Source organism: Montipora foliosa, chromosome 2, assembly GCF_036669935.1.
Source record: "Montipora foliosa isolate CH-2021 chromosome 2, ASM3666993v2, whole genome shotgun sequence".
In the NCBI taxonomy this organism is placed as follows: domain Eukaryota; kingdom Metazoa; phylum Cnidaria; class Anthozoa; order Scleractinia; family Acroporidae; genus Montipora; species Montipora foliosa.
The window spans coordinates 9258938-9273495 of NC_090870.1; the positions used below are offsets into that span (position 1 = coordinate 9258938).

The 14558-nt window shown below is 43.2% G+C and overlaps 1 protein-coding gene across 1 annotated transcript in view; it reads left to right on the forward strand.

The window, feature by feature from the left end:
• The window catches only part of LOC137992339 (uncharacterized), a 62205-nt gene that overhangs the window by 38151 nt on the left and 9496 nt on the right, over window positions 1-14558 (forward strand). Inside the window, 7 exon segments of the mRNA XM_068837624.1 lie at window positions 10-1548; window positions 1551-1585; window positions 1868-2507; window positions 3338-3877; window positions 5427-5616; window positions 9793-13117; window positions 13711-14214. Of these exon segments, the coding sequence (XP_068693725.1) occupies window positions 10-1548; window positions 1551-1585; window positions 1868-2507; window positions 3338-3877; window positions 5427-5616; window positions 9793-13117; window positions 13711-14214 (6773 nt within the window).

Below are 14558 nucleotides of genomic sequence, written 5' to 3' on the forward strand. Positions count from 1 at the left end.
ACCTTGCAGGCGCTTGTGACGTACAAGTAATGACGTATGCAGGCCTTGATACAAGTACGATCCATCAAACAATCCTCCAGGAAGGTCAAAGATATTTCTTCACTGTAGAAGCAACCAATGCAGCTGGATTGAAAGAGTCAGCTTATTCCGACGGAATTACAGTTGATGTTACGCCACCTTTGATTGGAGACGTTTCATTTAACCTGAAGGCTGATGCAGCAGACGTTGTTTCTTTGTCCCGATCTCAGACAGAAAGCGAACGCAGACGACAATCGGCCGATGTCTTTTCTTCTCTTAGTTCGTGCGCAAGTGCTGAGCAGAGTTCATGCTATGCGCATCAAAGCAGTCCTCGACGACTGGATTTTTCCTGGACATGGGCCACGGACGCTGAAAGTGGAGTTTCTTTAGTTGAATGGTGCGCTGGTAGTGGACCTCAGTTGTGTGATATCGTCTCATGGACTGTTGTTGATCCCGAGGCTACCTCGGTGGACTATTCCCTTTCAAATCCTCTCACATCTGGTAGTATAGTGTACGTGACAATCCGGGCGATAAATGGTGCGCAAATGGTTTCTACAGCATCATCCAATCCACTTCTCATTGATAGTTCCGCACCAACAGTTGGTACTATTGTTGTAGGAAACACTCCAGGAATGATACATCTCAGAGACAACGAGGCGGTTGTCGCAGAATGGAGTGGGTTTGATGATAAAGAGAGTGGGTTAAGTCACTTTGAATGGTCTACCTGTCACGCAAGCTCACCGAACGAATGTATCTCGCCATTTGTTAACACAGGTCTCCAGACGTCTTTACGCAATTCAGATTTAGATATCAAACCCGGGATTTCATATGTGCTCCTTGTCCGCGCTCATAATAATGTGGGACTTTACAGCGAGTCTATATCAAATCCCTTCACTTTTGATGGCGTAATACCGACAACAGGAATTGTTTATGATGGTTTAAGCGAGTTCACTGACTTGGAGAAACAGAGTTCTCTCAGCGAAATCTCAGCCAACTGGTCTCCATTTTCAGACGCGAATAGCCGCATCGCTGAGTACGAAATGTGCGTGGGAACAGGGCAAGATAAATGTGACGTGAATGGGTTTGTTAATCTAGGCATCACACTGAAAGGTACAATAAGTGGCTTGACTCTGAATCACACTGGGACATACTTTGTCACTGTCAAAGCTACGAATGAGGCAGGCTACAGCACAATGGCATCTTCAAATGGAATCGAAGTTGACAGCACTCCACCATATCGTGGATCAGTGAGGGATGGTCAAACAACTCAGGATATTGATTTCCAAGCAGATGACACGTATATCTACGCCAACTGGGACGAGTTTCGAGATGAAGAATCCGATATCAGTAAATACACGTGGTGTGTTGGCGCTACCAAAGGAACTTGTGACATCATCTCCGAAACGGATGTCGGTGACCGCACAAGTGTTGGACAACAGATTCGCCCAGCCTTAGCAACAGGGATGGTTGTCTTCGTCACTGTCGGTGCCTACAACGGTGCTGGTGCAGTTACCAGGGAGTCCTCTGATGGGTAGAAGTCGATAGCACCGCTCCATTATTATCACAGGTAAAATAACTGGTGTTATTGCTCCATGAGGAAAAGAAAACAGAATTCTAAGAAAGTTGTAGTCAGAAATTTTACGAAAGGAAACGGTGAAATTAGTGGTAGTGGAAAGACTGCTAGTTTTTGTAAATCCCTTTTGAACTAGAACGTTAAAACGTTTAGCCTCTGCATGAGAGACTAAACGCGAAAAACATTTAATACACAAAAGGAAACCCTCTACTTCGTGCCACGGCATATTCGGCAAAGCAAGCAGTTTTTTACACTTACTCTTTTTGTCTTTTCAAGGTCTTTGACTTGCAGCTCAATGATTCAACTAAAGTTGATAAGGACTATGTCACCGCCAAGGACACCTTCTGCGCAAGTTGGAAGGCAGTGGACGACGAAAGCGGTGTGTTGAAAAGCGAGATTTCCGTCTGTTCTGCTATCAACATCAACGACTGCTTGTTGCTGAACTTTGATGTAGAAAACTCCAAGATGATTTGCATTGCTGATTTAGAGTTCAAGGAAGGAGTGAAGTATGTTACTCGAGTTCGCTCCACGAACTCTGTTGGACGATCTAGCGAGATGTTATCGGATGGTTTCGTCGTTGACTCAACAGCTCCAAGTATAGGCGAGGTCATCCACGTGGAAAATCCCCCTTCTGAAAACGAAGGGCAGATATTTACGTACTCGAAGATCTCGGTCGAGTGGAGTGGATTCTTGGACCAAGAGAGCGGTATACGAGCCTATTATCTTTGTGTCGGCACCCAGCCAAGCATGTGTAACGTCGTAAACTTTACCAATGTCGGAAACTCTACGAGCTATACTCAGAGTGGTCTGCTGCTCAAACAAGGCGAAACGTATTTTGTGACCGTGAAAGCAGAAAATAACGCTGGTCTGATAAGTGACGCCACATCTTCTACTGGAGTTGTTGTCGACTTGACAGGTAATTGGGACCGTTTCTATTATTATACAATGTTCTTATTTTAGATACGGAGTAATGTTTAAAAAAAAAAAAAAGAGCAGCAGTGCTTTATTGGGGTTTTACAAAAAGAGGTGTGACCTGCGTGTCCGAGTGTTTTTAGACCCTATAAAACACATGCGGCGAGTTTTTAGTAGGACTCCCTCTGGACTCAGAACAATGGTTTAAATTGTGAGAGGAGAATATTAGCATATCAGAAAAACAAGCTACGCCTTATTAGTATTTTTTATATAAAAAGTACGAACGAGGAGTGTTTTATCAGGATATAAAGCTGATGCATGTGACGTTTTTCGGTGTTTTGATAGGCTGTTAGGCCCATGAATTACGAATGCGTTTTTGAGCATTGTGTAATTGCTCAAGTAGAGTCGACAGAAGTTGATGCACTTCTAATTTGTTCGTTATTTTTTGTAAACAAACTACGTTTGTTTAATGTTTTTATCTTGGAACAGTTTTCCATCAATGTCCCAAACCTATAACAAATCTTAACGACTCTGGTAAATCATAAAAGTCGACAACATTGATGATAACAAGAGCAACCTTTTCACACTCATCTCGAGAGGGAATTATTCCTTATCAGATATTGCTAACTAAATCCACAGTTTAAAACTGTAAATATGAAAGCAAAAATTCGTACCCGTAGTTTTCTGGTGCTCTCTCTTAGTTAATGAAAAAAAATATATTTAAGGGGTTTGGCGTGTTCTGATTTGACCGCTTTTTGTTGGACCAATGATTGGTAGTGACAATAGACCAATGAACCAAAGAAAACCCAATGCATGTTATTTAATTTTTTTTAGCACCCACTAATGGTGGCCAAATTCTTGACGGCCTTGTAGAAGGCGAAGACATTGACTTCCAACAAAGCAGATACAATATATCAGCTCACTGGACTGCGTTTGAAGATCTGGAAAGCAACGTGGTGCAAATTACATGGTGCTCAGGTTCCTCACCCGGTTCTTGCGACTTGGTCGAAGAAACATCTGTAGCGCCAACCAGTACTTCAGCTCTCCAAGTTCTCGCTCAGCCGATTAAAAACGGTCAACGTTTTTTCGTAACAGTTAACGCGACAAACAGCGCTGGCTTGACGACTTCCCTTACATCAAATGGCGTAAAAGTTGACGACACACCTCCAATTCCGGGATCGGTGATGGATGGAATTGGTTTAGATGTTGATTATCTGAACGGCGAGGCTGATGTCAACGCACAATGGTTTGGATTTGAGGACTTGGAGTCTGGGATTGAGTGGTACGAAGTTGCTTTATGTGATGCTAGGAACTCGTCGTGGTGTCCACAACCCTTCAGTGGAATAGGACAAGCTACTAACATAACCATTACAGGTACGTTTTTGAAGATTTTTTGCACACTTTACTTTGATGAAAGCTTGAGTGGTAGGGGGGTAGGGTAGAGGAGTTACCTTTTAAATTTGACACTCACTACATTACCCTGCGCGAGGACATGTCCAACTGCTTCTTACGATGCTAACGAACACCATCCTATGCTAAAACTAGTAATAGTTTTCACTACATCTTCCCCCGCCTAAGATAGTATGAAAGGCAGTTGAGATACGTTTAAATTATATGCTGAACATGTCGCCCCTGTTTCCGATTTGCATCTGACAAATCGTCGCTTCCCCCTGTGTCTGATTTGTGTCCCGGCAAAATCAATTTCTGAGCCAGGTAACTCGATTTGCATCAGATCTGCTTCAATGTTTGATTTTTCAATCGCTAACCCGAACAGCACTTCGGTTCTCCTTTCGAGTTTCGACTTCGTGACTCTTAAAACACTTCGGTCATGTAGAACAATACCAATACCACTTGCGCGCCCGTTTAAGCAATACCGATACCGCCTTGCGCGTTCCGTTGAGCAAATCGAGATTGATTCCCCCTACAATTTATCTACCAATTTACACATTTATCCTTTTTACGCGGGGACTTAGCTTCTAGCTTGCCTTCTCTGGGCCAAAACCCTGCGAGGGCATTTAATATTCGATAGTACCCGCCTCCGGTTTTCCTTTCGTGATTATAAGCTGGAAATCTTATTCTAATTTCATTTCTTTCCACACAAATGTTAAAATCAGAATTTCATCCGTGCACGTCCGAAGTGTACTGTAATATCTTGAAGATCGACTTCTCGCCGGAATTTCGGCCAAAGGAAAGACAAAGTGCAGTCCCCTCCTTTGAGGAGTTTTATTTGTAAGTTCGCCTTATTTTCTGATTGCAGATATTGTGTTAGGGTTTGTAGTATTTCAGTTGTAGCACAAGCCTGAATGGACTGAATAGCGTACGCAGTGCGATTTAAACAATCTCATGAAATTCCCTCAGTTCTATTATTTTGTCAATCTTCTGGGTGTAAATGACTTTTAGTGGCATTTTGAACGTTTGTAAGGTCTGCATTTACCTGAGAATTACAAAAGATAAATACCAAGCTCAAACCCGTTAAACGCCAATATGAGCCCTAACACCAACACAACTAAAACAATTTTGTTTTGAATGCTGTAAATTTTGAACACACACATCGCCTGATATTTCAATGTGATTTAACGGCTGATCTTTTCAGGATCCCATCAACACTAATGCTAGTGGCATTGAGGCCAAAACCTGCTTTTTTCTACGGAAGGCCCATTTTCACCCAAAGGCATTGCGCAATGCGTTGAATTTCGCACACAGACAGAAAATCCGAAAATCACCCAATCAAAACGCTGGAACTATTTCAAAACAACAAGACAAGCGCGGAATGTCTTTTGGGTGACAATGGGCCTTTTACTTGAAAAAGTAATAATTCTGGTTCCAACAACTTTCCTGTGAACGCTTTGCTGCAAGGGAGATTGGACATTCCAATTCCCAAAGAGAATTAGTTGTGATATTGGAATACCTTTTACTTTTACAGGATTAGATCTTGAAAGCGGTGCTCAATATCTAATAATTGTTAAAGCAATCTCCTTTGCCGGACTTGTCACCAAGGCTTCATCTGACGGCTTCACCGTTGATTTTACTCCTCCCACTGCCAGCCAAGCACGAATGGGATCTGGCGCCGAGCTTGTTGAATATCAATCAGACTTGACCAAGTTGACCGTCAGGTAAGCAACCTTGGATAGTCATAGGTCCCAATTATTATTATTATTATTATTATTATTATCATTATTATTATTATTATTATTATTATTATTATTATATTATGTAGAATTAAGCACAGGGTTTTTCCCTGTGGAGAAATATCCAGTCAAATCTCATCCCAAGACCTTAGACTTCCAGCACTTTTCTGAGGATATGTACCGATCCTAGGAGTGCCGACTTTTGCATCGTTCTTGTTCGGTCCTTAATTCCTAGTTGCTCCAGGTGGCCTGCCAGATTCTATGACACTGAACCCAATGCACCCAAGTATTATTATTATTATTATTATTATTATTATTATTATTATTATTATTATTATTATTATTATTATTATATTATGTAGAATTAAGCACAGGGTTTTTCCGTGTGGAGAAATATCCAGTCAAGTCTCATCCCGAGACCTTAGACTTCCAGCACTTTTCTGAGGATATGTGCCGATCCGAGGAGTGCCGACTTCTCTATCGTTCTTGTTCGGTCCTTAATTCCTAGTTGCTCCAGGTGGCCTGCCAGATTTTATGACCCTGAACCCAATGCACCTACTACCACTGGCACCACTTTTGTCCTTGATTTCCAGATCCTTTTAATCTCTCTTGCCAGGTCTTGGTACTTTTCATACTTTTCAGTTTCTTTCTGCAGTACGTTGCTATCTCCGGGATTGTTTCCTTTGCCTTCTTTTTCTGAATTACAATGTCTGGCCTCCTGTGATGGATTTCACGATCTGTTTGGATGGTAAAGTCCCAAGACAGTTTCACTTCCTCATTCTCCTCTACGCTTTTGGGGGAATGCTCATACCATTCGTCACTGCACTCAACTCCATATTCCTTGCACAACTCCCAATGTATGGCCCGCTCAATTGCAACAACATCATGTCTCTTTTTATATTCTGTCTACACAAGCCTGGAGCAACTACACAACATAGGCTGCACAGTTTCATCGTGACTACCGCACATTCTGCATTTGGATGATACATTTTGGTTTTCGATTCTGGCTTTTACGGCGTTTGTTCTTAGTGCCTGGTCTTGCGCGGCAACAATAAGCCCTTCTATTTCCTTCGTCAGTTCACCAGTTCTTATCCAATTCCAGAAAACACCAGATAGGTCCTCTGTTTCTCTCTTGAACTGCCCATCCAGCTGCTTTCCAGACCAGTCCTCAGTTCTTTCCCTCTAACTTTGCTTATACTCCTTTGGTGTTTCAATTTCATCGACATTCTTCCTCTTCCATGCAGCTCTCAACAAACGTTCCCGGCTCTGGCTTATGTAGACATTGATATTTCTTTCTTCAGTATTTATGGCGTCCTCAACACTAATTAGCCCACGACCTCCTTCTCTCCTTAGTAAGTACAGACAGCTTACGTTGGACCTGAGATGAAGAGCGCGATAGATCGTTAATAGTTTCCTGGTCTTACGCTCCAATTCAGCAAGCTCACTCTTTGCCCTGTTTTCTATTCCTTCACTGTACCGAAGTAGAGATACAGCCTAGCTGTTAATAGCCTTTTATAACATTACCAGCATTTAACTTTGAGGATAAAGTTTTCTTCACTCTCCTACTGTACTCCTTCTTCATACTTCCCTTCACTTCGTCACGAATAATGTCATCGGCCTCCAACACCCCCAGATATTTACAACCTTCAAAATAATCTCCAATACTTCGGATAATTCTTCCATCAGGCAATCGTATGCCCTCTGAACTAACAAGCTTGCCTTTTTTCATTACCATCATTGCGCACTTCTGGATTCCAAAATCTATACCAATGTCACTGGAGAACAACCAGACAGTATGTACAAGTGAGTTAATTTTCTTCTCATTTCTTCCATATAATTTCAGATCGTCCATAAACAATAAATGAGTTATCCTGCCCTCTTTCTTACTGAGTTGGTGACCTGCTGCTGATTCCTTCAGTACACTACTTAGAGGTAGCATTGCAATCACAAATAGCAAAGGGGATAAGGAATACCCCTGGAATATTCCTCTCCTGATGGACACTTCACCAAGGTCCTTACCACATGTTGTTACTTGTGTTTTCCAGGACTCCATGCTTTCCCTCATTAGCCGTTTGATGTTATCTGCAACCCCTAAGATCAAGTGTTTCCAATAACCAGGAATGAGGTACAGAATCATACGCCTTCTTATAATCGATGCAAGCAATTGCTTAGTTGGTTTTCCTCCGCTTGCAGTCACGAAGTATTGCTTCATCTATAACCAGTGGGTCCTTTGTTCCTCTGCTTTCCTTTCGGCAACCTTTCTGCTCATATGGTAACAATGAGCTCTGGTGGAGACGTTGGTGCAAGTCGCCTCTGCTATGATCCCTGTGAGTACTTTCCTCATTATGGGTAAGCATGTTATTGGCCTGTAGTTTCCCACAGCATTCCCTTTCGCCTTGTCTTAATAGCTTTGATCAGCAGAACAGTTCATCCCTTTGTCATCCATTCGGGAATGCCCCTTCCATCAAGGCATTCTAGCAGCTGCAACGCCATCCGTTGATGTAGTTTCTTCATGCTCTTCAACCAGAATCCCTGTACGTTATCGGGGCCGGGTGCCTTCCAGTTGGGGTCTTCCTTAAAATTGCTCGTAGCTTTTCAATATCAGTTGTCATATCATCTTGTTGTTCTACCTGGGTCTTTCCCTTTAGGTCATTTAAGCAAGCAGCATCTCTTCTGTGTTCCACTGGCCGGTCTCAAAGATTACTCCAAAACTCTCTGGCTTCATTAGCATCAGGGATCGGTTGGTCTCTTCCCTGTGGGTCATCAAGTTCTTTGTAAAACTGCCTTTGGTTAATCTCAATAACCGGTTGTGCAGGTATTGCTAAATTCGGTTATTGTATCGCTTGACTTTATGAGGTTTTGCACTGATACGCTGTTTCAGTTCTTCAATGAGAACTGCGACCCCCTAGGTTTCCATTCTGTACTTTCTCCACAACTGATTCCTGATTCTCGGCCTACTGCACTCATTTCTACAGACTTGCTCAAGTCGGCTGAGGTTTTTTCGCAGCTGATCCATCTGTCCTTGTAGCCGTCTTTTCCACCATGGTTCTTTGGTTGCTTTCTTCTTGCCAGTCTTTCAGTCACTACTACAGCAGTGGCATACAGTAGCCTGTTGGTTTCTCAGATGTCTTTTGTTTGTATTTGGGCAGCTACTTCTGCTACAACCTGCAGCTCCTCTCTTATCCTCCCCATTCCTTTCCAAGTCTGATTTCTGGTATTTGAAGTAATCAACAGATTTGATGGAATTTCCATTGAGATCCTTGATGCCATCACTTCGGTCTTGGTTTGAGGCTTATGAATTCTGTCTTTTTAGCATTGATGAATAGACCGACTTCCCGACTTCGCTTGATATCTCTTCGATTATGCGAAGGGGAGTTGTTGCATCCTTCATATAGTCTGAGAAAACAACAGGATCATCTGCGTACTCAGCGTCCATAATTTTAATGGCTAAATGACAGCGGCTAGCTCTTCGTTTTGGTCAGAGGGAAACCAAGGCCTTTTCGTGAATCCAATGCCTTGCTCAGAACATAATTCAGACAGATATTTGATCAATATCTTTTATAACATCTTTCACGATTTACTCAACGATTGCGTTTTTACACAAACTTGTAAAAAATGGTTGATTGGTGTCAGCGTGAAAAAAATTCAAGATTTTTCAAGGAGTGAGTTAGGTGAGGAAACATTCGGATAGGCAAAAATATTCAAAGTTAGATTAAAAGCCAGTTTGCTGTAAGGCCAATTGGTGTTTATCTATATTTGAGACGGTAGCCGGTCAACGAAGAGCGCGAGAGAAGGGTCTATTTCGTGCAATCGTGTCTTTAACGACAATGATGTAAGTATTATTTTGGAGAGGAAGGGAGCTTTCACCAAATAGTTATCTCACATACGGCATGAAACGAAATGAAAAGAAATTAACAGAAATCAAATTTATTGCTGGTCTTTTATGACATGGAAAACTGAGTACCCGGGTGAAAACTTCTCAATGCAGAGTAGAGAACCAACAAATTTAATCCATGTATGGCGTAGAGTCTGGGAATTCATCATATTCCACAAAGGAGGTATAAATTGGTCAATTTACGCTTAATATCTTATTTAGTTGATATTGGCTTCTTCTCTTATGTGCTAAACTCACAGACTTCTATGACCTTTTCTTTCTCCTAGTTGGTCTCCCTTCATTGAACCTGAAAGCAGCATCTCGCACTATCACGTATGTATCAGTACAATTCCGGACAACTGCAGTATCACTCCCTTCATTAACGTTGGCCTCAACACAAGCTTAACTGTGAGTCCTCTACAGCTCCTCCATGGAGAATCATATTTCGCCGTCGTGCAAGGAACTAATCGCGTAGGACTATCATCGGAAACGACCTCTAACTGGATCTTGATAGACGCAACACCTCCTTCGTTCAAAGATATCGACAACTTGTCCAGTAACTCGACACATGTTCCGGAAATCACCCCAGAGAATTCCCGACGTGAAATGGAGCTTTCTGGAAACTCGATAAAAACCAGCTCTCGAGTTCGCTTCAGTTGCTCCGAAGAGCTTTTGACCTCCAGCTGGGATGAGTTTGAAGACCAGGAGAGCAGTCTGGAGCGGTATGACTGGTGCGTTGGGACATCAAAGGCACAATGCAACGTGTTAACTTTAAAATCCGTTGGATTGAAACCAAAAGGCGCAGCAATAGTCAAGAAACTTGCGTCGGGTACGTTGCTTTACGCTACTGTCTTTGCTGTAAACGGAGCTGGTCTTAAAACTCGTGTAGTGTCAGAGCAATGCAGAGTCATCTCTGTAGCACCGAAGATTTTGGAGGTCACTGACATTCCCAGCGTGAACGCAAGTGATCTGACAGATATAGACTGGGAAGCAATGATGCAAACTTTATCTCTTCGCTGGGAAATCATCGGACAGGCGATTAACGACATCTCACGCTTGCGTATTGAAGTAGCCGTCACACAGTCTTCGTCAAACATTTCGGTGCCACAACTTCTCACGGACAGGTCCTGGAACGGGGAACCGATCGTGCATGATTTCATGGATGTGTTGTCTTGGCAACGAAATGTTACCATCCGTAGTGTGCCCACGGAACCATGGGAACGTTACCGAGGTATTGTAAGGGTCTGGAACGAGGGTGGCATTTTCGCTGAGGCTGCTAGCGATGGACTAAGAATTGAGCCTTCAGCGCCTCCAAAGAGGAGCTTAACGCTCCACGATTTGGCCCCAGAACAGGAGCATTTACGATGGTTGCCAAACTTAACGTTACCCGAAGTTAACAGAAGTGCGTTAGACGATGATGTCAAGTACGTATCTTCTCCAGAGGACGTAAAGATAATCGTCAGAGGCAGCTCTAACCAAACCAGCAACAAAACAGCCTTTTTACTGGATCACAATCTTTTCAGCCCCAGTGTGGAACTTAAAATCATTGTGCAAAGAGTCACATCGGACAAGAACGAAAGCAATACCACTGAAGACTCGAGCATAATGCAAGTGCTTCCAGGGTTTGCTGATCCCGATGGACCCTGCTGTGCTAAGTGCCCGGGAGACCAAGAAACTGTGTTCACTGACACGCACTTTAAAACCACCTTACCGTCCGAAAGGTTTGGCGCTTCCCTTGTCCATTTGCTAAATGGCTATTTTGCTGTCTCATCAGCTGAAAGAGCATTTGCCTTACCGCTTAAAAATCGAAGTGCGAAGCACTTAACCATGCGTGATGACATCGGTGGCTCCATTGAAAAGCCCATAAAAGTAGTATCACATAACAACCATATGGTGTTCTCCTCAAGTGGGAAAGCACACCTTTATGTTAGCGGCACGGATTTTCGTGGCGATATCCAGTTGACAAAGAATGCAGTTTTTACAAAGTGCAAGAATGTATCAGTTGCTGCTTGTTACGCTGATGACACGTGGGCAGACGTACTAAGTCAGGTCATTTCCATCCATAGGAACGTTTTAACAATAGCCGCAACTAATCTGACCACGAATGCTAGCGTTGTGGGTATATTCCAGAAAAATAATGAAGTCTGGACATTTGTGGAAGCCCTTGGAGCAGATAAGAGGGATCCGAACTTCGGGCATTCGTTGTCTTTAAACGAGCTCCTCCTGGCGGTAGTAGAAGGGGAAAGGAAAAACTCGTGCATCTCGGTTTACTATATTCACTCAACTTCTCTGATGCAAACCATTTGCTTTTATGAGAATCAAAACTTCACTGGCCCTCTGTCTATTTATCTTACCGAAACTAATGCACTTGTGGTGGTATCGAAAGACTCAAGGTCAGCTAAAATTCTTCAACTAAATGCTACAACTCAGTCCTACCACGAAGAATGCAACTTTCTCGCTGTTGCACCATACGAGTTCTTGAGCGGATCTCTCGACGTCAACGCCCGCGATGGAGGTTTTGTTGTTGCCTTGGGTATGCAGACATTGGAAGGACGAGACGGGGTTCAAATTTTCGGTTTCCAAGGAATCTATACTAAGAATGAAGAGGGTGAGTGCGTTAAGCTTGGAAGAGCTATATCCAGAGAGAGTGGACGGAGAATGGATAATGGCCTTCCTCGAGCATCTGTCTCCTTCTCGGAGGATACAATCTTATTCGGCACTCCCAGTGTCCTTACTTGGCCTGGGCAAGGAGAGGCATTTGGTACTGGACGAGTGTATATGGCAACTTATTGCCCCATTAATCACTACCGCGTAAGAGTATCTCAAATAAATGGTTTTGGTTCCGCAAAATGTGTGCCTTGCAAGGAAGGCCGAAAGTCTTTTGGCGGTTTTGTAGACATGTGTTCATCTTGCCAAGAAACGAGGTGCTCAGTGCTACAAAGCGATGACCCGTTTAGTTTTACATCGAGTATATGCGATTCTGTCTCTTGCCTTTCGACATCGACGGTTGGCAAAGAAACCAATGGATTGGACATCCACCTAATGAATGACTCGTTCTTTGTCCCTGGCGCAGAGAACCTCTATACTGTTGTATTTCTCGAGACAACACGAGCGGATCAATCAACGAGATCATTCTCGGATTCTTTCGTCATTGACTTGACAGCTCCTGAGGTTGGCATCGTGTACGATGGAATTGGCAGCGACCCAAATACAAACTGTTCGGAGAATACGACCTTTAGCGAAGACAGTCAGTGCTCCACTCGGAGCTTTAAAGACACTGATATTGACTTCACCAATGACACTCATGAGATCCACGCCAGGTGGATTGACTTCCTAGACAGCGAAAGTGACATAGTGGAGTATTTTTGGTGTGTGGGGACTCAACCAATGAGAGATGACATTCGAGTGTGCGAAAGCACGGGAATGAGGCCAAATGGAAGTCACTATGGACTTAATTTGCATCACAAGGATTCTTATTACATCACAGTTGTTGCCTGCAATGGAGCCCGCAGATGTTCAGCAACTCACAGTGATGGTGTTACCATAGACGCTACTCCACCTGAAATGGAATATGTCAGAGATGGGATCATGGGGCCAGACATGGACTTCCAGGTAAGGATTGGTTTTATATCTGGTTTAGAATCCAGCCTCAACGAAGCAAGCACCCAACAATGTCGACCACTATTTCCAGAGGTCGCTTTACAAGTGTCTAAATACAGGGATTTGAAATTTTGATGAACTTATCAACAAAACGACTAGCTGTGTTAAAACGCTAAATCCTTTTTGAGGGTCGTCCAGGTGGATGTTCATGAGAGGTTGTCGCACAGTCGCAGGTCCGACTGCCCTTTCTTAAATTTCTTATTACATTATTTTCACCTTTCTGTCTTCTTATTGGCTCCCCGACTTTTATCATTCAGGGCGTCATTGGCAACCCATCAACCCTTGCACTGCCATTTTTGAATTGTTTCGGGAAATTTATTGGCTGATATCTGCCTGTTTTACTTCAAAGCGTTGTAAGAAACACAATCTCGATGAATATGACTATTATTGCAAAGGAGAAGCCTTTGTTCTCTTCATTTCCTGAATGTTTACCATTGAATTTTCTTCGTCTAATAATCATTGCGTAAGCACAAAAAAGTTGCTCTAAGACCCATTCCGCCAAGACGTAGTCCACAATTATATTTCACTGTGTATCTCCTTTGTAGGTCTTTGTTGACATCATCTTCGCCTATTTTGCTGCAAGAGACCCAGAGAGTGATGTGACCTCATACGAAGTAGCCTGGGGAACTGCACCTGGTTTGAGCGACGTAAAGGACTTTGAAGAGGTCACGAATACGACAATTTGGTTAGCTAAGTTCAAAGATAACGCTCTCGGTATAGGAAAAAAGTATTTCGCCATCGTGCGAGCTACAAATGGGGCTGGTTTACTTTCTGAAAAATTGTCCTCTAATGGCATCGTTGTCGGCAAGTCAGAATACGTCTTCGATAATGAATCGTCCGCCTCATTTTTCTTCGATACTGTAAGTGTCAAAGAAGACGGGTCGCGTAAGGATGGAGGAGTGGGGCAGACATACGGCACATTAACTGTTCCTCAAGGCGCAGTTGAAGGGGAAGTAAAGCTGCGGTCTTTCAGCTTGGATGATGATACGTTGAGCCAAAACGAGACGGAAGAGGGCCCAGTTAGCAATCCTGAAGTTACAAAGCCAAAGGTTTGTTGTTGCCACTCTGCTTGCATGGTAATTTAAATTAACGCTGACGATTGGGGGACGCATCTGACTGACTGACTGACTGACTGACTGACTGATTGATTGATTGATTGATTGATTGATTGATTGACTGACTGGCTAACTGAATGAATGAGTGACTGGAAAGAGGGATGATGGGTGGATAAATAAAGGGAGGAAGGGACGGACGGACCGAGGAACGAACGCAGGAACAAACAAATGACAACTGACCAGAAGGTATAGAGCACAGACATAGTTCAGTCAATCGTGACTGAACGATTTACTAAACTATTCAGCTTTCTGAGTGATTGGATGACTGTTTGACTTGC